The 24,645-nt window shown below is 38.3% G+C and overlaps 1 protein-coding gene across 1 annotated transcript in view; it reads right to left on the reverse strand.

The window, feature by feature from the left end:
• cbl (Cbl proto-oncogene, E3 ubiquitin protein ligase) overlaps positions 1-22,746 on the reverse strand; it is a 37,690-nt gene extending 14,944 nt beyond the window's left edge. The window contains exons 1-4 of the mRNA XM_061719341.1: positions 22,166-22,746; positions 15,961-16,208; positions 842-988; positions 182-338 (exon numbers count right to left, since the gene is read on the reverse strand). Of these exons, the coding sequence (XP_061575325.1) occupies positions 182-338; positions 842-988; positions 15,961-16,208; positions 22,166-22,312 (699 nt within the window). The 5' untranslated portion in view covers positions 22,313-22,746. The remainder of the gene's footprint in view (positions 1-181; positions 339-841; positions 989-15,960; positions 16,209-22,165) is intronic.
• Positions 22,747-24,645: the final 1,899 nt, after the last annotated feature.

A 24,645-nucleotide genomic window follows, 5' to 3' on the forward strand; every position in this document is an offset into this window, starting at 1 on the left:
GTTGAAAAAAATAATTTTCTTCGTTGAATCGTTAAGTAAACAGATCCACGTCCCTCTTTTCTTGATCAATCATTCTCATCCACTGCACATTCCTCTAATCATTAACGAACAAGGAACTAAGACAACACGAAAAGGTTTGTAGGTGTGTGTGTGTGTGTGTGTGTGTGTGTGTGATATTTACCTGAAATAGCCTGGTGAATATATCAAACTCAAAGACAGAGATGTAGTCGTTGCAGGTAAGGTCTATAGTGGACTTGAGGGCCATTGCCTCCAGCCCAGAGCTGATGGGATGAAACTCATGGAGAGACTGACGAAACACCTTCCAAGGCACAATGGTTCTGTTAGAAAAACACAAAAAAACATTTGTAGACTAAGTTTAGCTCTGACTTTAGCTTGGGCTTGTAGGCTTCAGTGCATCAGAGAAACTGTCATTTCAGTGGGGTCTGCATCACTTAATTTAAACTACAGTAGAAATATAAGTAACATTTTCAGTGTAAAAATGAAATTTACATTTTTTATTTGAGAAAAACTGAATGCCAGCAGTCATGAACACAAATGTGACATGATTTTAAGAGACTACTGAAGGATATGCAAACAGATTAATTTCAGTGCACACATAGTTTTCCAACATTTTCGAAAAACTTATATAGTTTCCCACTGATAAGATGCATTCGCCAGAAAATTATTTGCTTTACAGAAAGTCAATGTATTGTCACAGAAAATTGTGAAAAGAGAGCATTTAAAATGATCTTTAGATGTATTTTGGACTTGTCTGGTGTACTATAGCCTTCCATGCATTTACCAATGGGAAAAAAAACAACACAAACATAAGAGTACTTACTTATCCCCGAAGGCTCGCCTCCAGAACTCTGCAGCATCTGCTTTGGTGATGCGGAAGTTGTCACCCTGAAACAGGCCATTGGGGAAGATGGCCTTCAACTCAGCGAGCATGTGACTGAAGATCAATGACAACTTGGTGAGATTTCGCCTGTGAAAGTCAAGAAATACACAATTTTTAAAATCACGTATTTTCAGGGTCAGCTTTGTAACACCTTCAAGAAAGTACAATGTAGAAGTGTACACCTTTATATGTGTTGATTTTGATGAGACAGATCCTAATGCTAGTAATAGTAACTGCATGTGTCAACCGTCACTCCCCTCCCAAAATCCATAAAGATTAACATGTGTCAAAAAAAAAAAAAAAGAATGAAAATATTGCCCAAACATAAAGAAACGGCTTTCCCAGCAATGAAAAAACAACATTCAGGTATGTAGAAACTATAAATGGTATGGTATAATCAAATATAAATAACCTTTTGCATTGTTGCCTCAGCCATTCATCACAATTCAAAAAGCCTCAATTATGCCATGTCGCAACTGAAAAATGAGTGGTGGCAGAGATCCTGTCTTCAAAATCAGAAACCAGTTTGTTTGCCAACAAATATACCAGAAAACTCTAAATTAAATGCAAAAAAGGAAAAAAAAGATAATTCACTGCACTTTTAAACAACTCAAACCATTTTTATTTTTCAGCTAGTTTCAGCATCTCTGCATCTCAAAGTAGGTACATCATCCAACTGTCAGGGTGGAAGACAGCTCCAGGAGATGCAGTATATATTACTTTATTTTTGACTGAAAAAACAAAACTCCACTAGAGGCTGACTGCAAAAGCGAATCAATCTCCATCGACTTCCATGTTGAAATATTCGACTTTAGAGCAGAAATAAACACATTTACAGGTTGGTTAGAAAAAACATTTTGGTCTCGATTGTTTGATTTCACGTCTATGACAATTCTGAGAGGGGGTGATTTTTTTGTACCACAAAAGGAGAGCTTATATCAACCAATACATTTCTTTCTAATATGATTGACTGGCAGTTGGCATAGCCAATTATCGTTATCACTTCCTCATCCTGAATAGTCATGCTACTGGGCTAACGAAGCAACCATCTGTTTATATTAAGCGGAATGCGACGGTTACTTTTGATTTTGCCGTCGAGTCAACATGTTAAATGGTATATTCTGCAGATATTTCAGCAGGGTTTTGCTGAAGGAGCTGAAAGCAAAGCTAACTTTGATTGACATGCAGTGGCCGTGTTCCCGTTGGCTTGCAGAGCAACATGGGTGTGTCCCGTACGAAGAAAAACGGGCTTCACATGACCGAATGCTTCGTCCATTGTTATACAATCTATGGTACTAACCGGTACCATCACCTAGTGCAAACCCTTAAAACAAAGTAGAGTCAAACCGATCTAGGTAGGCATTAGTGGAAATTACCTATAAAAGGTTGACAAGGCTAATTTGGTTTCCTTTATATACACAAGCTGCCTCTCCCTTTTTAATGCGTTTTTGTCTACCCGGGAGAAGGACAAAAAGGAGAATCGAAGTGTATGCCTCTCTGGCAATTAGCTCTTACATACAGGCACTGGGAATGGAAAAAAGGGGACATGTTTTGCAAAGAAAAGCCAGTATATAAGGGCATTTAGACTTATCTTTACAACAACAAAAAAAAACACTAACTGAATTTAGAATTTACACTTCCACAAGAGTAAAATCATTATTTAAATCATGCAGATGACAGCTGGTGGTTTAAAGAGAAAAATATAGGTGGAAACAATAGGAGCAATAAATACATTCTGAATGTCATACTACAGGATGGGTTTCTGTTCTGTGTTTTTCCTATTGCTCAGTCCATAACTCTTTCCTTAATAGTCTATAGTTCGATGAAACATATGCAGCAGTAGGGCTGAATATATCAAAAATGTACCGTCTCCGCTATATCAGCGATGCAAAAACACTTTGTAATATATTTGCCTAATTAGATGAACCCTCACTCCCTGAGATGTCAATGTAGATCATGACTTACAAGGAGTGTTGCAATGACAAGTGAAAGATAAGAAAAATTTAAAGTCAGAGATCAACAAGCAAAAAGACATTATCCAAATACTAAAATATTTTTTTGTATTTATCAAGTTATATTGCTTTCACAATTTTCAACTATAAAAAGGATTCCAAAATGTCCTAATATCCTGCAGCTTTAGTGCTCACACACAGATATAGTAAGTTTACAGAATGAGAGGTATAAGCTAGGACTTCTATGGTTCTGACTCAGTCGTCAAGGGGTGGACAGCAGGCACAGAGGAGAGGAAATGACTGAGGAGTAGGAAGGGGAAAAAAGATGACACAATAAAGAAGCTGAGAAGTGAAGTGAGAGGGGGAAAGTACAAAAAAAGACTAGGGAATGAGAATGCATTGCTGCAAAGGCTCCACACCCCAGCACTCCATCACAACATTAGATGTGTTTTGCTGAGAAAGCCATTATAAAAAAAAAGGAAAAAAAAGGCAGCATAGAGGGAGATTGTGCCTGGCTGTCGGGCATAGTGAATTGACATGCACGACAGTCAGTAAAGAAAGCGTCACTACACTGCAGCTGCCCCACACCAAAGCACACACCCTATGAGAGAAGGAAGGGAAAAGATTGTATGAGAAAAGACAGGGACTGAAGATGGATGAATGAGATCAATGTTTGTTGACACCCTGCCAAAACAGAGAAGTGCTCTTCCAGAAGTCAGTTTACCTTCAGGAGCAGAGACGAGGCTCATGGATATTATTATAAATAGGAAAAGTTTGATATTCAACACTTTCCATAGTGAATAATGCTCAAATATTGACCACTTGAATGGTTGGATGTCTAATCTTTGAAGTGCTCTTCGCCCTTCAAATCTACAAGAGACACTCTTAAGCTAGATCCAGCAACAGTTATCGTCTTTGAAGTGGGGTCTACCCTCATCAGAGACGCACAGCAGCGAAGGAAACCTCCGACTACTCTCAGCATTTCCCTGATGAAATCGTGAAGCTATCATCATCTTAGTCTTCACATGAAAAGCAGTCGTTCGTGATGCCGCATTGGTAAGCGCTTTCTGCAGCAGCTGTAATCTCTGCAGGAGGTCGTCCTTTGTTTCTACTGCTTCCTTGCTGTGCGGGCTTAAGATGCTGTCTCATCTATTCCCTTGTCAACTGTTCTACTGCTTTTATCAGAGTTGCAACAACACCCTCAATTATCTACTTTTATCTACAACATAATCACAGCAAGATATTTCCTCACTGTCAGGTTTGTGTGGAATTAATCCCACCTCAGAGCTGTCACTTTCACATCTAGCTCAGTTTTTCATCTTAATCTATTTACCCCCCACCACAAAAAAACACAAAAGAAACCCACTGAAATTGAAATACTGAGCAGCTAATTTCTTAATTTCTTTCTCATGAGTAAATAATGATTATATATTGAATATTTTCATAGGGTTGACAACTCATACAGGCACAACCTTCACTGAAACTTTGTTGCCTGAGGGAATCAATACTTCGTCGGAATTTTATATAAATTCGAAAAAACTAGAGGGCAATCAATTCATATCATTTTAAAGCTATTATGTGCAACACTCATATGGCAGACACATAGGAAAGGGCCACAAGAAGACAAAGCACAGTTTTATGAACTGGTAGGCAGTGATACTGCATTTGTATTTTTTCATCGTCCCTAGTGACTCTTTATGTGAAGAAAAAATAAATAAATAAAACTAAATAGTTTAAGTATGGTTCATTTCCTGATGATAGACCAACTGGTTAACAGACCAGTCTAGAGCTGGGAATCGATTCAAATGTCAAGAATCGATTCGATTCCGATTCTTAAGATTCAGAACCGATTATCAACATTTGAGTCGATCCGATTCGATATTGATTTGGGTTAGTGTTGCCTGGATTATATGACTGTAAAATAACTATTGAAATAATAATTTCACAATAATTATTGTGAAATAACTAAGAAATAAATAACTCAAATAGGCATTGCAATATCCATTTAAAGTGCAAAAAAAGAAAGAAATTGCAACAGCTCAAACAGTAAACAAATTATTTTAGCTTGTCTGATTTATTCTGTCACCAGACACACAGCTTGCCATGAAGCACCCGACATTTTTCAGGTATTTCATGACAAACCGTGTCCGATAACAGAGAAATCAAACAAGCTATAGTAAATATAGATAATATGAACTTCATTGAACTAATATAACATTTAGAAATTTAAGCTGAAATGTCCAGCATTTTCTCTAAAGAAAAGTTAATTTAGTTCAGGAGTTTTCAAAACTACTGGGACTACTGGGATTAAAGTTCACCAGGTAAAAATGTAATGATGCAAAAATAGAAAAAAATTAATAAAAAAAAAAAATCAAAAAAAAAATAAAAAAAAAAAATCGATCTTTAGACATACAAATCGATTTTTAGGAACTAATATGAGAATCGATTCAGAATCAGAAAATCGATTTTTTCAACACAGGCCTAGACCAGTCTGAAGCAAACATAAGATAAAAGATAAGAGTGTGTGTTGTTGCATCAAGTTGTCGTGGATAAGTCAGTGAAGAATGGACAATTTGGCTGTGTTAACTAAAACATCTTGATATGAGACTTTGAAGACCCAAAAACCATTTCAAAAGTACACTTTTAGTCAGTTTTAATCAAATTTTAAAAAGGGGAAAGACCCACACACAAAAAATGATGCATCATTCATAAGTTCCTTTGTCATGTCACTAAATGAAGTTACCGACAAAAGGACAGGAAGCTTCAAAGGAAGCAGAACAACGCAACTGCTCACTGAGAGGGAGGGGGAAGAAAAGAAAAGAAGAAAAGAGTATGTGAGCACTGTTAAAATGGTTTATAACTCTGAACTCTAAGAGTACCGTATACATCAGCACAAACAGATCAAGTTAGATCCAGGTCCACACTAACTTCATGCAAAAGCATACATTCTTATCATATGCCCAGTACCCGACGCCCACTTGTCTCCATGCAGGAGATCTGCACCATAACGCGACACTGAGCTTCTTATCTGTATGTTGTAACATTAACAAAAACATTTTTAATTATTACTTTGTAAAACTAAATGACAGGTTTTAAATCAAACCTGATCCGAATTTTGATTGCCACAATTATAACATTACCAATCGCAATTTGTTAAGATGCCCACAGTTGTTTTGGATCATTATCAGACGAATTTACCTTGAGCTGTATAGCAATAGCTTGATGAAATATACACCAATATCATATCTTCCCTTCCATTTACAAAACACATTTCCACTGTTAGTGCTTTCCTCATCTGGTTGATTTGCACCAACTGTTTATATCATGATGTATTAACGTCTTATTGACTGAAAGTCAAACTACAAGGAATCCATGTGGAGACTTAATGGTTCTCAGACAAATGAAAGAGGCAATAAATGAAATGAATATAAAAAAAAGACAATTCATTTTTATATATATATATATATATATATATATATAAATTGCAAGTGTGTGACAATAACCTACAAACCAAATTTTCATGATTGTGACATCTCTACTAAATGATACAGCACAAGCCAATATCTGTTTAAACTCATCTCTGTCCCTCTCGGTACTTGTCCTTCTCCGTCCTACAATAGCAGCTCTGTACTTTGTGTATGCTGGGCAGGAGCCAACACTTCAATAGCCAACCCCTACAACTGTTACTGCTATTTAAGCTGCTGCGCCAACAGGAACAATGCAGAGCGAGTATGTTACTAGTTACTACTGCACTGAGCAGTACTCTAGACTGTTGTTTTGTTTTGTTTTGCACCCCCATACTTAAACATTACCACAACAGAAAGCAAAAGTCTTTTTTTCCTTGAATCCTACGTTTTTTTATCCTCCATCCCCCTCATGCTATAGCACGACCTCTGACCTTGCAGCTGGCTGCTCCCTTCCTGTTTCCTGCTGGCTTTGATAAAGTAGCACAGCTAGCCAGCACCACACTGTGCTAATGCACCCCTGCACAGCTAGTGCGGGTCAGACCAACAGAATGAAAGGCCTGTCTAGATTGGCAGAGTCACAAGTAGCTGCAATATCATCATGCAGCTGTATTATCTTTTCTGCTCAAGACAAAAATAGGAAATTAAACAAGGATGGCACCATTGAAACAAAGCAACCACATACGTTTTGTTTACTCCAGTGACTTTTAATATGTCCCTGAATTAACTGCAATGCATATATTCCCTTTGAAAAAATATGTGCACCAACAGGCATGTGTCATATATACATGACACCAGGAACCCTGACACCAAGTCTTCAGCAATTTTCATTAAACGCTTTCTAAAATGTTGACGCTTTCAACATGCTAGCAGCGGATGGATAAGCACTGATAAAACTCTCCGTTTGCTGAAATGTGGTTATTCCAATTGATGCTTTTCGTGACACCAGTCACATTATGAAGGTGAGTTGCAACATACTGGTATTTCACCATGATGCAAATTGCCATAATTTTCAAGTCTCACAGAGTTTAAGATGCTATAGCTCGAAAGAAATAACTGAATGATGACATTGTTTCAGGAAACCCCCCAAAAGCATGAACATTTGAATATTGGACTTTTTATACATAAATAAAATCCGCTTTGTGATACTCAAGCCTATGCTGTTCACACCCAAGATCATGCAATTTACAATTACAGAATATCTGTCATATGTAATTCTAGTTTTAGTCATTACTTGATTAAATTAACTATACGGAAATGGCTTAGTTTCAAATGTATTCCAGAAAACAGCTCTGGCAGCACAACAAGTACCCTTACAATCCTATAGTTATGCAATAAGACAAAACTTTCTTCCAAGAAGAAATAAACGTGACTTAACTCAAGACTACAGGGGAAATGACCCAAAATGTAACAAATTGTCTGTTATAGCATAATCCTCTTAATAGCCATATCCGAGCACAGTTATAGATACATGCATCAATGGAAAGTGCTTAAACGCTGCAAACCAAAGAAGTTAGTGGGGTTGCGTCATACTAATCACCATAATCTAATAGTATGAGGACTGCATGAGTTGGCTGCTCAATGATACTGCTGCGACATAAATAGCCAGGATGCTCTGCTATTTGTGTGAGAATGTGTGCACACACAGAGCCTTGAGCTACAAGAGTAGGAAAACGTAACTGAAGCTGAAACACTCGCAGCTTCTAAAGTGTGAACTGTTTTCCATTTGCAGTAGTGATAGCCAGCCAGTGGCTGGTAGGCTAAGACTGAAGGCATCCCCCAATTTTCTCAATCATATCCAACCAGCTAACTGCAAGGTGTCCCTTTTATAGCTGTGCAGAGTACCAATGTTTTATCATTTTCTATTCCTTATGGATTGTACTAAAACATAAGAATTAATCCAGCAGAGAAAAAAGTAGTTTGAAGTTCTATTATGAAACATAACAATGCCACTCATCGTAAACAATTCTTCACTAAAGTAACTTTGTGTGTGTATGCAAGTATGTATCGCAGCCAAAACTCACTCAAATTAGTCTGAGTTTTAGAATTAGATTATAGTGTGATATTTTGTAATGTTTATTACAGTTCAGAATAGGGCTGGGCGATATGGACCAAAAGTCATATCTCGATATTTTCTAGCTAAATAGCGATACTCGATATATATCTCGATATTTTTTCTGTGCCTTAATTGGGGTTTCCCCCAAAGCATTATAGCATAGCATCTCTGTTAGCTTCATTTTTTTCTGAGGCAAACCCTTAAAAAACCAGTCAGTTTTAATACAATGCTTCGTGCCAAATGTCACACAGGTACCTTTGTTAACAGAGGTCTGCACAATATCAAAATGTATAAAACAAATGAAATAAAAATAAACTGCCTGCATATATAGAATAAAAATGCTTCTTGAATAAAATAAAACAAATATCCCTTTCCTGCATAACAATTAAATTAAAATACACTGTGCAATTAATACAATGTAGACAGTAACAGGCAGACTTTTCCACTGAGGTTGACAGTTGTGCAAATAACAAAACATTTGTGCAAATCTCAAATAAAACATTCAAGTCAATTTGTCACAAAATAAGCTATATCAAAATCATTAAAAAAAAAATTAAAAAAAAAAAACTTTTTTTTTTTTTTTTTTAAATCGATATAAACGATATTGTCTCGTACCATATCGTGTTTGAAAATATATCGATATACATTAAAATCTCGATATATCGCCCAGCCCTAGTTCAGAATAAACAGTTTTTGGTTTTACTGATTTTCTCTATGTTGAATTGCACAAATAGCCTTTCATTTGAACTGGAAACAATAAAATAAGCGTTTGTGCCGACGTAAATGTTACTTTAAAAATATGGATGTGTGGAACTAAGTAAGGGGTGAATGATATTCATGCAAACTTTCACCTCTAATTGATTTAATCTGACATCACTAAAGCGTTACTACATTTTCTTGTGAGTCCATCCAATACTACAAAGATTTCCTATAGTACTACTGTTGTGGTGATAAGAGGCATTGCCAGATAGTCAAAAGAGCCGAGCTGTAAATGAGTGACCACCACTTCAGATGATCGTCAAATACTGTAACGAAACAGAGCTAATGCTAAGAGTGAACATGTAAATTCAAATGGACATAAAGCTCGACCACACTGCAACGCACCTGTCTTGACTTGCTGGAAAACTAAATTCATGCTAAGTGTACAAACCCCTGCTGCACTTCAGACGAAGATGCAATAAGGTTTTGACCTTTCCTACAACATGAATTTAAATGAAAATATACAATAGAAACAACAACAATAATAATAATTCAAGTTTGATTAGGTAAATTAGCATCTTAGAACATTTAATTCAGATTTCTCTTTGTTTTTTTTTTCCAGATGAGAGGGAGAGGAAAAAGCACTCCTATTTTTAATAAATGATTTTACTGTGAACCGAAATCTCTGAACAGTCTTTATGGAGCAGTTACTGAATATACGAAAAAGACTGGTACCAAGACAAAACAACAAAAAAAAACGTATGGATCCAGATTATTACTGGATTAAATTCTCAACAATAGTCCAGCTGGAAGGAAGGCTGAATGAGTAGAAGCCTAAGGAAGTTGTTCCTACTGACATTGTAATAATATCACAGAAGCATGTCTGGAACGCATTTTGTGCAATGAGCTGATGTAAAAACTGTCAGCAAAGGAAGGAAACCAAGTTAGAGGCAAGTAAAAAGACCAGAGGTGTTAAGTGACTGTGAATTCGTGCTCTAGCTTTGTAAGAGGCAGCAATAGCCATTTTGTTGTTGCTTTTTTATTGAGCTGTAAATTAGATTTGATTGAATGATCAACTGAATACTGGTAAAGATAAATTGATAAATCCCAACTAACTGGTTATCAGCATAGTTTCCAACAGGTGTCAGCCAACAGACTAATTATTTGTTTCCGCGTGTGAACACAGTATTAAAAGTGTACAAGTTTTCTGACAATTGGTCTGATTCTGCTCGTTATAAAAATGTAACAAATTGATTTTCAAAAGGTTTCTAAGCCTGTTATATTCACTGCAGTGGCTGCTAAACAGTGTGTGAAATGGATACAGTATGCGTTACATTTCATTTCTTCTGCAACACATTTGGTAGATTTGGGGGCTGAAATCTTTAAATCCTTCCATGGCCAAGGTCTCGTAGACTTGCAACAGTATTTCTGTAGGGTAGTACATTAGCTCTAGTGGGATCAAACAACAATGGCTTCTGAATGCCATATCACAATTTTGCAGTCATCTTTGAAGCGGAATCCAAGGTGATTATTTGCAATGCAAACATCCACCTTCAAATTTATAACATTCACCACAAATGCATCTTCTTAAAATTCAAATATTAATTTAAGAAAAAAAAAAACAGTATTAGGCTACTCAAAAAGCTACTCACTTGCTTCTTATAATTAGATACCTACTTCTTGAAAAATTACCATTTTCAATGCATGCCAGTGAGTTTCTTAGGCTTTTGTCTCATCAGTGGCGTATTGGGATGATGGTGTTCATTGGTGTCACCCTGCTCAACACACTGTCACATTCATATGGCTTATTTTTTAGTATTTTTTTTTTCTTTTTTCAAAATCTACCACAATAATTAATATTCTCATGTGCTACCTTGCACACAACCAATTGTGGTTTGGCTAATTGTTTTGAGCAATTGGGGATTGAGGAGAGTATGACAGTTTATTGCAAAAAAAACATAGTATCAGGATGCCTCTTGTGCAAAATCAAGTCTGAAAGACCAGTGAGTCTACTGAGCAAGACCACCATTAAGGCAATAAGTACTCAACTGTGTAAACTTTTACAACTCTGTTTGTTCTATCTACCTGTCTAAGCAAAGTGCATACAGATGGTTATCACCTCCAGTGTTCGTAGTCTTGTTAATCTCCAGTCATTACCAGTAATACCCACCGCAGCACCAACTGTGGACTTGTTTCAGCAAAATCTTGGAAATCTGTCTTCACATATTTTCCTCTGCTATATAACTTTCAGGTCTTTTTCCTCATTAGGAAATAAATAAGTCACAAAATCTCCCCAATCTACACTGTTTGTATGTTGAAATAGCCTGTGCCCCCTCTTGCCATCAGATTCGCTTGACTCAGACCCTCCAAAAGCTTGATACTGGTCTATTAGTTACTGAAAGATTATGGAAAAGAATAGTAAAACCCAGGCAATGCAGGCCAGAGCATCACCTAACCTGTGAAAAAGCAATCTAGTACCAAACTGTCACAAAACTTGTTGAAAAGGTTGGTTTGGAGGTTTGTCAAAAGGGGGAAAAAAAAAAAAAAAAGGCACGTCACTTCTATCAACCGCCTCCGCACAGAGAGCCAAGTATCAAAACTCCCAGCCTGCAGCAGTTCTGCTATTTGCAAAGGGAACTTGGTTGCTACTAACCTTCTTAAGACCATTTGTCCGACCACGGTACCAGCATACATGCATGTAAGAAGATTCTTTGCTAGCCTTGGGCACATTTCCAACTATATAACAAGGTTTAGCTCAGATTACACCTACGCTCCAAAAGCGTACACTGAATCTTGGCCAACTTGAAAACCAACCAGTTTCTCTACTTACATTCTTTTCTATGGTTATCAAAACATCCTCCCCCAGATCAAGCTTGTGTCAATGAGTCTGGCTTTGAGCTGGTGACCCCACTGGTCTGAGTCATCACTCTCACAGGAGCCCTAGAGCAGCTAGAGTTGCAGCAGTCATATACATCTTGCCAGGTCTATCTCTAGATTTTGACATAGTAAACCAGGACATCCTACTATCTATACCTATCCACTGGACATGTTCATCAAGGTGTTACGGTGAGGACATAACCCATTCTATCACTACCAGAGCACCCCCTAGGCTTGTAGTACTGGCTATTATCCTGCACATTTTCAATCTTTAACCAAGAGTCCTCAAGAGTACCTCATTTGTTAGTGTTTACTACAACTGGTTAAATCGCAACAGCAACTGGGCATAAAAAAAAAAAAAAATCCAGGCCATCATTAAGAACCAATACCCAACATAATCTTACCCATGTCAATTATTTATTTTTTTCCTTCAACTTTTAATACTCTGTGTGTTTATGTTCCCTTAAAACCATACTATTGCATGTGTAGTCATCTGACTCTCTCGTCCAGTCCACAACAAGGAAGGGACATGGAGAACTAAAACGGAGATAACAGTGCAAAACTAACACCAAAGAAAAATGCAGTTTGTTGTTTGGACACGTTTTTTTATTTTCTTAGCAGCAACCAAAGTTTAACACCACCAATCTGTTTCAACACACTCACATTACCGAATATAAATGATCCATAGCACAAAAAGAGACTGAGGCTGCATCTGAAATCACCCCCTACTCACTCTGTAGAGCCCTACACAGCGCGGCCACCAATTTGTTCTTCTGTCCCAGTATGTTGTGATAAATGTTTATTTTAAAGTAATTTTTTTCTGTTTTAGCTCTCTGAATTGTATTTTAACATTACACTTAAAAGTGAACTTTTTAATAAGATGTTTTCATTTCAAACAATGTTTGCTTTAGTTTCAGCTCCATATTCAATGGATGGCCACAAATAGTTAATCTGTGTGTCTCCTTTCACTTATGTTAACATCAGAAAAGAGATGTGCTCTTTCTATAGAAAAACACCCCAGTTTCAATAACTGAATACACTAAAACAATCCATCAAGGAAATTTTTAAATTAATTGTGATGTTATTTTGAGGTCATATTGCCCCTCTGTTATGCCTTTGTCTTGTCACTGCTTGATTAAGGCAGCTACATATTCTGTTAGCCTGTGGCCAGGCTGAGATGGGATTATTTTGATTCCCACATTTTTACATTGCAATAAAAATTATGTGTTTGGAAAAAAAAAAAAAAGACTACTGCTACACTAGTACATCTATGAATCTTGTGCAGGTAATTCGTAACGTCCTTATATCAGATTCCTTAGACCACACATGAGTAAAAATAACATTCAGATCATTAAAATAGTGGTACTGCTCTGCACTTGATAAGTACTGTATGTTTAAAAGGCTAAAAATCAAGCCAACAGCAACACTGCGTGTGTGTGAAAAAACATGCAAAACAAACTGGATTGTAACATCCATCCATTATCCATGTCCACTTATTTCTATTCAGGGTCACAGGGATCTGCTGGAGCTCATCCTAGCTCTTTTTCGACAATAGGCAGGACCCTGGACAGGTCCTCAGCCAATCGCAGGGCTACATACAGAAAACAACCACAACCACTCACTACTGTGGACCAGTCAGAATCATGAATTAACCTGGGACACATGGACTGCGTGAGGAAACCGGAGTGCCGTAAGAAATGCATTTCACAAGCATGAGGAGAACATGGAACCTCCGTACAGAAAGGTCCTTTTGCAGGATTTGAACCAGGAACCCTCTTGCTGTGAGCCAGCAGGGCAAAATACCAGCTACTTAAAAGCGCATTTCTTTATATACCCAGCTGGACCTGTCATTGATGGGCAGGATGCAAAAGCAACTCCAGAGGAAGATCAAACTCACAGAGAAGAGGTCAAAACAGTATACCGTTTGACCCATAGGAGGACAAGCATTAAACGATTGTTTCTGAACATTCATCAACTTCCTTACAGCATGACTGCTCTAACAGTGCAGTGTTAATATTTAGCATTCTATCTGTGACCACATGTAAATAATACAGTGGTTACGATAAACCAGCTGTGTTACAAAAAAAGACCAAAGTATTTTTTTTATACATTTCAAAACCATTAGCAAATGTAAAAAAAAAAAAAATGTTTGTGAAAAGCTATTCTCACCTCTAGTCAGTTATAATTGTGTCAAACTTAACAGCTGCGGTCATTCTTCCTACCACAGTGTTCATTTTAACAACCTTCTATTTCGAGTCCCTGTTCAGACAAGGTAAAAGAAAGTGTTTTTCAAATGGGTGGAGAATAAAACCCAACTCATCTCTGTGTGGGTCTTCCTGAGCCTGAGGCTAGAAATGTCTGAGCTGTGGAAGGTTAGAAGAGGAAGTAAGTGAAGCAAACAAGGAGGAAATGCTGACTGTGTTAAGCCGACTACAGCTGAATATCAGCTGCAAGTGTTCATTATCAAGTCCTATTGACAAAAATATTACTTTGATTCGCATTTTTTACCACTGTCGACAGTTTCCCGACCCACACAAGTCCACACTACTAAAAATCTAGACAAATTTAGAAGTGCTGCTCAACAAATAACAAAAGTGGGCCCTTTCTACACAACTCTCCTACACTTTGTGGCTCATAAGAGAATGTAGGGATAGATATATGAAGGGTCAAAGTCTGGGGAAGAGGGGATACGTTTGCATAGTATTCAAATTTTGCACATGACTCAGTCTCTCATGACAAACTTTTTGAAATTTCCTTGTCATTTACTTCAATAACAATTAGGCACTGATGCAGAGTGAATTCTGAAATAGAAGAAGCAGAAGGTTCACCTGAAGTGCAATTAAACAATAAAAAGAGCACAACAAAAAGCCTTTTCTTTTCTGCAGTGAAAAAATAAAGATTATGCTAAGAGTTCAACTTCTCAGTAAAGCCTGCTAAACTCTGCTGCCAACTACAAATTACTAATCTCCCTCTTGCACCTCAACATCATTGGTTAATTCTATAACATTCTTAAGTGGGCTGATACCCGCTGGTTAGTGTCACAGCCGCCTCCCTCTTCATTCAGACAATAGCAGTCTTTGTGCGTAATACGTGACAACTATGTGTGTGTAAGTGTTTCCTCAGTTTCATGCAGGTATTACTTTATGCAGAGCCTCTTCCTGCAAAGAAATGATGACGAAAATGAAATTCACACCAACGTATTGTCACTATGGCTAAAAACAGCTTTATATGGTCATGAAAACTACAGGAGTGGTTGAAATAGAAGCTTCCTCTTCTCTTTGGTGACCTTAGTGGTTTATTTTCTGTCTGTGAGATTCACGGCAGCTGAAAAAGAACCATTTCATTGAGGAACTGAACAACAAGATGAGGATGTATCCCTTTTCACCGGGAAGGATGCAACTTATTTTTTCAAAGCAGGGAAAAGTTTAACAAGAAGCATAAGGCTGCATGACATATATTTGAAGATTTAAAATATTCTTGAGCCAAGCTAGAGGGTTAGTTCACTCAATTAAGTCAAATAACTAAATTTGTAGCAGTATTATACCTTGTTAGTATATTTTTCTTCACAGCCAACTAGAACTAATCTCAGTTCTTATTTCCTAACCATTTTTCCATTCAGCCAATGGTTTCTCGCCAACTGTGTCCAACATGTACCCATTCCCATACATTAGCACAAACTACTGTTTGCGATTTCTGTCAGACAGCAGAATGTTCCTCAGTAAGAAAGAGCAAGCACATGTAGGAACATAACGTAGCCATGTAGATGGAAAAGATAGAGAGGCACAAAAACAAAGTGGCAGGCAGCTGTAGAATGAGCACCATTTTGACCACAGACGCTCACATGCTGAAACCACAACACGCCTCTCCTCTTGTTTTGATACATCTTGAGCTACAACCACCCTGGGGGCTGGGAATGGATGCCATTGTTCACTTTGTGTCTGCCGTTATTCAGAATAAACTGTAAACTTCATACAGCAAAATCACCACTATTAGATGGGTTTTTTTACTGACCTGGGTTGGGAATTCTCCTCAAACATTCGTTCCTTGCCCTCCTTGAACAAGCTGATGGTCTGCTTGGTCTTCTTAGTTAGGTTCTCCATGAAGACCCGGAAGTACTCGTTGTCTCCCAAAGTCTCCATTTTGCCCTCGTAGCGAGACAATATGGTGCGCAGGTGCTGGTAGGTGTCTGGCAGCAAGTCCAGGATGTAGGGGGGGCTGTTCTTCAGAGCCAGTTTGGGGTTTTGGCATAGCCGCACCACCTGCAGCAATGGAGGATGTGAGGGGGAGGACAAGACACAGTTAGAGTTAAAGAAGAAAAAAAAACAGGTTGGAGAGTGTATGTGAAAGAAAAAAGAAGAAAATGTGTGGTTGAGACAAAGGGTAAAAGGAGACATTTTCCATGATTGTATGTATGTATGCATGTAAAATCTAAACATTATGTAATAGAATGAAACTAAGTAGCAAAGATCCAATCCCATACAGTACAGCATCATTAATTGTCAATCTTCTTCTACATTTCTACTAAAGAGACAGAGGTACAAGACATAGGCACAACTGTATTTCTCCTTGCCGAGTTTCTGCTCTCACTGTGAAGTTTATTTTTTACTTTTTGCAGACAGATATGCTTGCATCTTTTTCTAAAAGAACATATATAGTCATTGAGCAGGTTCCCAGAGGTTGGTCGTACACCATGTTTGGAGGGGCTGCTGATGCTACACTTCCTCATTATAGCCTGCACGTCCCCAGCTAGTTCTGCTGATAAAAACAGCCAACGTTTACTTGACATTTGAATATGATTACAATGCAAATTTGAACAGCTGAAGGAGACTGTTGTACTAAGGACAGGAGGATGTGCGTCCACTAAGCTATTTAAAAGAAAAAAAAGACAAACCAAAAACAAAAAGGACACACTTTAACAGAGCTGTAAAAAATTATGAACAGGGAGATCTTTTGATAGTGCTTTTATAAATTATTTATCCGCAGTCTACTATTTGTGGTCATGAGAGACATAATACTTTCATGCTTGAGTTCAACAAGTTTGATTCTGAGTAATGTTCAACCATCCCTGACCCATGTCACTGGAAAGCTGCTGTGTCTCATTCACTTCAGTGACCATTACAAAGCACACTGATCAAGTCTGACAATATCACGAAGCTCTGCATGGACACCCCTGCAGTCATTTAACACTGGAGAAACTCATGATGCTGAACTTATTTGTTTGCTGGCACAGGCACATAACTCCACTTTAAGTAAAAAATAAATAAATAAAATGAAATCGGGCTGTCAGTCCCTGAAGTAGACCACACCTTATGCTGAGCTTGCCAATCAGACCAAACAATTGCACGTCAGCAACAGGACACGACTCATTCTCTGTAGATCAGGCCAAATTATTGTCCACTGATCGTTCAAGAGTGTTGAAAAGAAATATAGCAGGAACAGCATTACAAAAATGTCGTTTCAAATTTCCTTGCCAGTGTTACCACTTATTTATGAGAGTCAGCAGTTTGTCATCGTGGGAAAATGAGACTTCAAAAGACCTTGTTTTATTAGTCATTAGTAGGAAAATATCCCCATGTACAATATGCGTGAATTAATACTCTTAATATGATATGCACATCTTTTGAAGCCATGTGTTGTTGGCCTTTTATATACGTAATAATTGACCATCATAGTTTCTCTTGTCAATTGTCAATCTATGAAACATGCAATATGTCATATAGTCAGAATTATTCATGGTAGGAAACTTTCATGCATGCAACAGCTGCTGCATTGAGGGGAGCAGATTCCTCGAAGTCATGCTTGATAGACCATTTTAAAGAGAACTCAACATTTGAGAAATATTTTTAGATTGAGCAGATTCATTACTGTCTCTAAACTGAGCTAAAAGTCAGCTTCCTTTTGAGAGACGGTATAAATGGATATCAGTTAAATGATTTAGTTTATATAGTATTATGTACATGTTCTTGACTTTCAATTACTTTATAAAATAAAGTAAAATGTAATAAAAACACTTTAAATGGAATGTGGTTGGACACGCTCCAATCAAATCTCTGTAATGGGTTTGGATTATGAGGTCAATGGCTAGTCAAATATTGGACTAAAATCAATGATCCACATAGGGAATCCTACGGGAATGCCAAACAATTGTTCAGTTTGATTATGCTGAATTATTAACTTCTATTAGTCCTGAAAATGTCGCTTTTCCGAGCCTGATGGAACTTTTTCAACCTAAATTAAACAATATATAATTACAAAATCTACTTAATTAAAAACTTTTGATTCTTTCCTAAATAAAAGCAAATAACCATGTAAAGTTAATTTACAGTAATAACACTCAATACATGATGTTAGAATGGTAAGTAAAATATATTTGACCCGAGAGTAGCAGAAAAAGCTAGTAACAGTAAAGAATAATCATGTAAATAACTTAAAAAAAAAACAAAACAACTAAGGCATACATAATTAATGGAATGTAGAGTAGTGTAAAATGTTCCAACTTGAGTCGAAATGATAGCAATTTTCCGCCAGCCAAACTGTTTGTTAATTATTTCGGTGTGTGACGTCATAGGTCAACTGGAAAAAGTCAGATACTAGCACACTGAATGTGGGCATATTGCCATCAGTCATTGCAGAGTCGTACATACTCCAGTTATAAATCCAGTACCCTAGTATTGCTGTGTAGTGGAACAAAGACAGTAGTCCAGTGAAACGGCCTCATCAACCCATCACTGCAGCTCAACATAACTGTACATGTAAATGCATTAACTGTTATAATTCCTAACAAAGACAATACTTTGCAAGCTTTTCTTTGTTGCCATTTAAAAGCAGCCTCTGAAACTGGGCCCTTCCTCCTTGTCCTGGTTGCTTCGGAGTAACGCTGCATTCAAAATACCCTGGATATGGTATGTGGAAACTCAAAAAAAAATGTTTCTTTTTAATCCACTTGTGTAGTGACAGAGAGACTAAGAAATAAGATAAATAGATTCTAATGTACTGACCATTTCACAACAGTTAATATTCTAAAACACAGCCATGCACATCTCCACACCACCATGTGGGAAACCGCTTTAAACTGTTGGACGATTTTATGTGACAGACCAATTTCTGCAGGAAAAGGGGATGTGTATGATGATAATTTAAAATTTCTTCAATAGAGGAAAATAATAAGAAAAAAAAAGAACTATTCAGCATTTGACTTTCTTAAGAATCTTGAAACATGTCCATGAGGGATTGCTATATTTAGCAAGAGTCAATGTGCAATGGCTTTTCATTCATTATTCAGTCATTGTGTTCAGGAATTTTATTTGCTCATTATACCTTAAACCTCTCCCCAGGTCTACAAACAGGAGATGTCTGAGACCAGTTGAATCTATCGCTAACGTAACACAACTGCCACAATCACCTTTGTACCAAGTACTCAGTCAAGCACACATTAATGCAGGCAGTGAAGGTATTAAAGCAACAACATCCTCACATGTCAGCTTATATTAAACCTTCTGTCTTGAACCGAAGGCTTGGCTGCTTCTAAATAAGAGTGTATTCCACTCCTCTTTTACCCTCCGTTGGTCTTTAAAATATGATCCTAAACCTGGCCCAGTTATATTAGATATTCTTCATCAGATGCCACTGAATTTAAAGTTTAACCAGCTGGTGGAATTTTTGGATATTAACAAATACCCGGGTTTTCACTGCAAGTATATTTTACTCTCCATCTAGCAAAAAAGAAAGAGGCATTTGTCCCTTCTTTATGTTTTAATTCTAAAATACGGATAAATTAATATGCATAAAAAAAGAAAAAAAGTTGTTAACGTTATGACTGGTGTTTATCCACAAAAATCCCCAACATTATTATTATTAACATAGAATTAAGATGTTTCCACAATCATGTCTGTCTCCTTGCTATACAGTTGACGGGGCACAATAACAATGTACTACTTGAGACATCGTAACTGGTATTAAGGATAAAAGTGAAAAACAATACATCCCACGGACCGAAATCTAAAGCTGTTATATCATGTCTTCATTATGACCTGAAATTCACTAGTTCAAATGCCATCAACCAAAATGACTGATCTGAATAAGAACTATTGCTATTCTCTGTTGTCACTGTTTGTAAGACTTCCAAAATAATTTTTTCAAATTTAGATTAACACATGACTTGAGCCTTGATTACATTGAAATGCAACAGCACAGTGAAAAAACATTTTTAAAACCGTTTGACATTTGAGTTTAAAAGCTTCCAACAATCTGAACAGAATAAAATAAGATATGTATAATGTGGATGGAAAATGCATGCAAAATGTGTACTTGAGTACACACTTTGGGAAATAAAACAAACATACACACAAAAAGAAAACATCAACTTATGGCCAATATACTAGCAAAGCACTCACAACTATTTAACACACTGAGCAAAAATAGATCTCAAACTCAACTCAACAGGCTTTAGACCAGATATATTGGTAACCATGAAGAAATAGTTAAATAAAAAACAACTGATAAGCCCTGCTCAGGTTGAGTTTCAAAATAAAATCGAAACTGCATTTTAGTTCTTTAGATGTTTAGTTGAAGGAGTAAAAATAAACTGGTATGCAAGTATGTTCATTTATGTTAACATCTGCCTGGTTATCTTGCCTTCAAAACATTTCAAGATGAAAAAGTTAGGCAGATAAACTAGATGAAAACTGATGTTTCTGTCTAACTTTTGTGTTCTTAAGTCCATCCTGAAGTATGTCTTCTACCACATACTGCAAAAAGAAAGGAAAACGAAAGAGGTGTTTTATGTGACTTTGTGAGGGGAAATGTCTGAACCAGCTGAAAACGAATGCATCAAATAGAAAAAGACAAAAAGTTGATTGAATCTCACAGGAAGCTGGAGGTCAAACTGCTTATGACTTTTTCCGAGAAGTAAAGCTGCGAGATGAGTCTCCCTTGTGAAAGTGCACAATTGGCCCAGTTACACAGACATACTTAGTTTCCCTCAACGATTTGTGAGTCCTCAGACTGACAGACAGCTGACTGTGTCGGCTTTCCAGCAACAATGTGCAGGAGAGACTTCACACAGGGCCACTAACTTCAACTCAAGATTACTCTCGTTTTAAAGCACACGCCGATTTCTATGAAGGCTGAGGTTTGTCACACATTATTCACCCTGCTTATCCGAGACTGAACCCAGCACTCGGGGACACTTGTTGAGACTTGAAATTGATGTATCTGACATATATTAACAAGTAATATATGAAATAAAGTTAAGGTCAGCAGTTAAAGTGAGTCAACCACGTCTTTCAGATTCAGACGACTTTATTAATCCCTTTGGGAGGTTCTCTCTGGGAAATTGACATCTCCATCTCACACACACACACACACACACACACAACACTGTCATTCACAAATCAAACACTCCAAAAGCCAAACACCCATATAAAGATAAAAAGATGAGAAAATTAAAAATAAAGATACAAATAAAAGTAAAAGGTAAAAACAAAAAATAAAAATAGAAAATGGGGTGCCATAAAAAAATTATAGATAGAAGAAGTGTGTAATATTGAACAAAGTTATTGCACTGTCCTGGTTTCAGAATCAGAATCAGAAAGAGGTTTATTGCCAAGTAGTTTAACACACCAGGGTTTATACAGCAATCCTTATGTTAAATTTATTACCAATTTAATACCTTTTTCACTACCTTCAGATTTTTTTTTAAAACTGTCACAACATTAAGTGTTAATCACAGACCTTTTAACATTAATACAGATTTTGAACTCATTTATGTTGACCAGATGTTTCACATTTATTTCACTCTGTGAATGACAATAAAATAGACTGCTTAAAATGTAAAAAATAATACCAATTTTAAAAAAAATACCTCTGACAGTGAATTTAACACTTTTAATGGCCTTAAATTTGGCAATTTTCATTTATAACTTTTAAAAACCCTGCAGAAACCCTGACACACACAAGGAATCTGTTGTGGTGATTGGTGCAATACAAAAGAGCAAATAATATTAAAGGGAAAAAAACCCAGCTCTGACTGGCTACATTAGCCCTTAGCGGCTAGTTAAGGCTGATTTATGGTTCTGCGTTACACCAACGCAGAGCCTACGCCGTAGGGTACGGCGAAGGCTCTGCGTCGATTTAACGCAGACCCATAATCAGCCTTAACTAGCCGCGGCTAGCTCTGTGCGGCTCGTGGACGCCAAACACCCAAACACCGACCAACCTTGTCCATCAGCTTCCAGCATTTCTCCACCGTCTTCTTGTCCACGGCCCCGGGCTGGTGGTGCGGGTGGAGGTGGTGGTGGTGCGGCTGGAAGGCGTCCTTCATCAGCCCGATCAGCCCCCCGCCTTTCTTCAGGTTCCCTGCCATGTTGAGAGCTGCTACCCGCAGACTCCCATCCGGAGAGAGAGGCCGGTCCGCGGGGCAGCGGCTCCGTCTGCTCCGGGGCTGGTTACCGCAGCAGCAGACCGGGCTCCGCTCCCCCACACCGGGGGGACAATGGCCCCCTTTTCTCGCCGACTCGAGTGCGTCTTCTCCTTTTTTTTTTTTTTTCTTGTTACAGCCACCGATGTCGTTCCCCTTTTTTTCCGTCAGCCGCTCCGGTCCGCCCGAGCCCGAGCCTGAGCCGCCTGTAGACGGGAAGTTCCCGGCGTGACGGCGGTGCGGGCTGCGGGGCAGCGACACCAGGAAGCTGCACCTACTACTGCGAGAAGAAGCTGCTGCCTCGCACACACGGACGAGGGCAGGGGGGGGATAAATAATGATGGGTATTAAACATTGCCCAGTCTTTTCTGCTCCCCACCACCCCGTGACGTGTATGCGCTTTCCTTTCCTGTACGTCCCCTTCCGCCCCGACACCCCCCTCCAGGCCCCCACGACTACACGCCTCTGCGCGCGGTCACGAGCCATGAACGTCCTCGGGGGCGCGCTTCTGACTAACGTTTAACCCTTGTGCTGTCTTTGGGTCAAGGGAAGGTGAAGGGAGGAAAGAAGGAAGAAAGGAAGTAAGGAAGAAAGGAGAAAAGAAGGAAGGAAGTAGGAAAGGGAGTAAGGAAGGGAGAAAAGATGGAAGGGAGGAAAGAAGGAAGTAAGGAAGTAGGAAAGGGAGTAAGGAAGGGAGAAAAGATGGAATGAATGAAGGAAGGAAGTAAGGAAGAAAGGAGAAAAGAAGGAAGGAAGTAGGAAAGGGAGTAAGGAAGGGAGAAAAGATGGAATGAAGGAAGGAAGGAAGAAAGGAAGGAAGTAGGAAATGGAGTAAGGAAGGGAGAAAAGATGGAAGGGAGGAAAGAAGGAAGTAGGAAAGGGAGTAAGGAAGGGAGAAAAGATGGAATGAATGAAGGAAGGAAGGAAGTAAGGAAGAAAGGAGAAAAGAAGGAAGGAAGTAGGAAAGGGAGTAAGGAAGGGAGAAAAGATGGAATGAATGAAGGAAGTAAGGAAGAAAGGAGAAAAGAAGGAAGGAAGTAGGAAAGGGAGTAAGGAAGGGAGAAAAGATGGAAGGGAGGAAAGAAGGATGTAAGGAAGAAAGGAGAAAAGAAGGAAGGAAGTAGGAAATGGAGTAAGGAAGGGAGAAAAGATGGAAGGGAGGAAAGAAGGATGTAAGGAAGAAAGGAGGAAAGAAGGAAGGAAGTAGGAAATGGAGTAAGGAAGGGAGAAAAGATGGAATGAAGGAAGGAAGGAAGGAAGAAAGGAAGTAGGAAATGGAGTAAGGAAGGGAGAAAAGATGGAAGGGAGGAAAGAAGGAAGTAAGGAAGAAAGGAGAAACGAAGGAAGGAAGTAGGAAATGGAGTAAGGAAGGGAGAAAAGATGGAAGGGAGGAAAGAAGGAAGTAAGGAAGTAGGAAAGGGAGTAAGGAAGGGAGAAAAGATGGAATGAAGGAAGGAAGTAAGGAAGAAAGGAGAAAAGAAGGAATGAAGTAAGAAAGGGAGTAAGGAAGGGAGAAAAGATGGAAGGGAGGAAAGAAGGAAGTAAGGAAGAAAGGAGAAAAGAAGGAAGGAAGTAGGAAATGGAGTAAGGAAGGAAGAAAGGAAGGAAGTAGGAAATGGAGTAAGGAAGGGAGAAAAGATGGAAGGGAGGAAAGAAGGAAGTAAGGAAGAAAGGAGAAGGAAGGAAGTAGGAAAGGGAGTAAGGAAGGGAGAAAAGATGGAATGAAGGAAGGAAGGAAGGAAGGAAGGAAGAAAGAAAGGAAGGAAGTAGGAAATGGAGTAAGGAAGGGAGAAAAGATGGAAGGGAGGAAAGAAGGAAGTAAGGAAGTAGGAAAGGGAGTAAGGAAGGGAGAAAAGATGGAATGAAGGAAGTAAGGAAGAAAGGAGAAAAGAAGGAAGGAAGTAGGAAATGGAGTAAGGAAGGGAGAAAAGATGGAAGGGAGGAAAGAAGGAAGTAAGGAAGAAAGGAGAAAAGAAGGAAGGAAGTAGGAAAGGGAGTAAGGAAGGGAGAAAAGATGGAAGGGAGGAAAGAAGGAAGTAAGGAAGAAAGGAGAAAAGAAGGAAGGAAGTAGGAAAGGGAGTAAGGAAGGGAGAAAAGATGGAAGGGAGGAAAGAAGGAAGTAAGAAAGAAAGGAGAAAAGAAGGAAGGAAGTAGGAAAGGGAGTAAGGAAGGGAGAAAAGATGGAAGGGAGGAAAGAAGGAAGTAAGGAAGAAAGGAGAAAAGAAGGAAGGAAGTAGGAAAGGGAGTAAGGAAAGGAGAAAAGATGGAAGGGAGGAAAG

The sequence above is a fragment of the Cololabis saira genome, chromosome 4 (assembly GCF_033807715.1).
Source record: "Cololabis saira isolate AMF1-May2022 chromosome 4, fColSai1.1, whole genome shotgun sequence".
Taxonomy (NCBI): domain Eukaryota; kingdom Metazoa; phylum Chordata; class Actinopteri; order Beloniformes; family Belonidae; genus Cololabis; species Cololabis saira.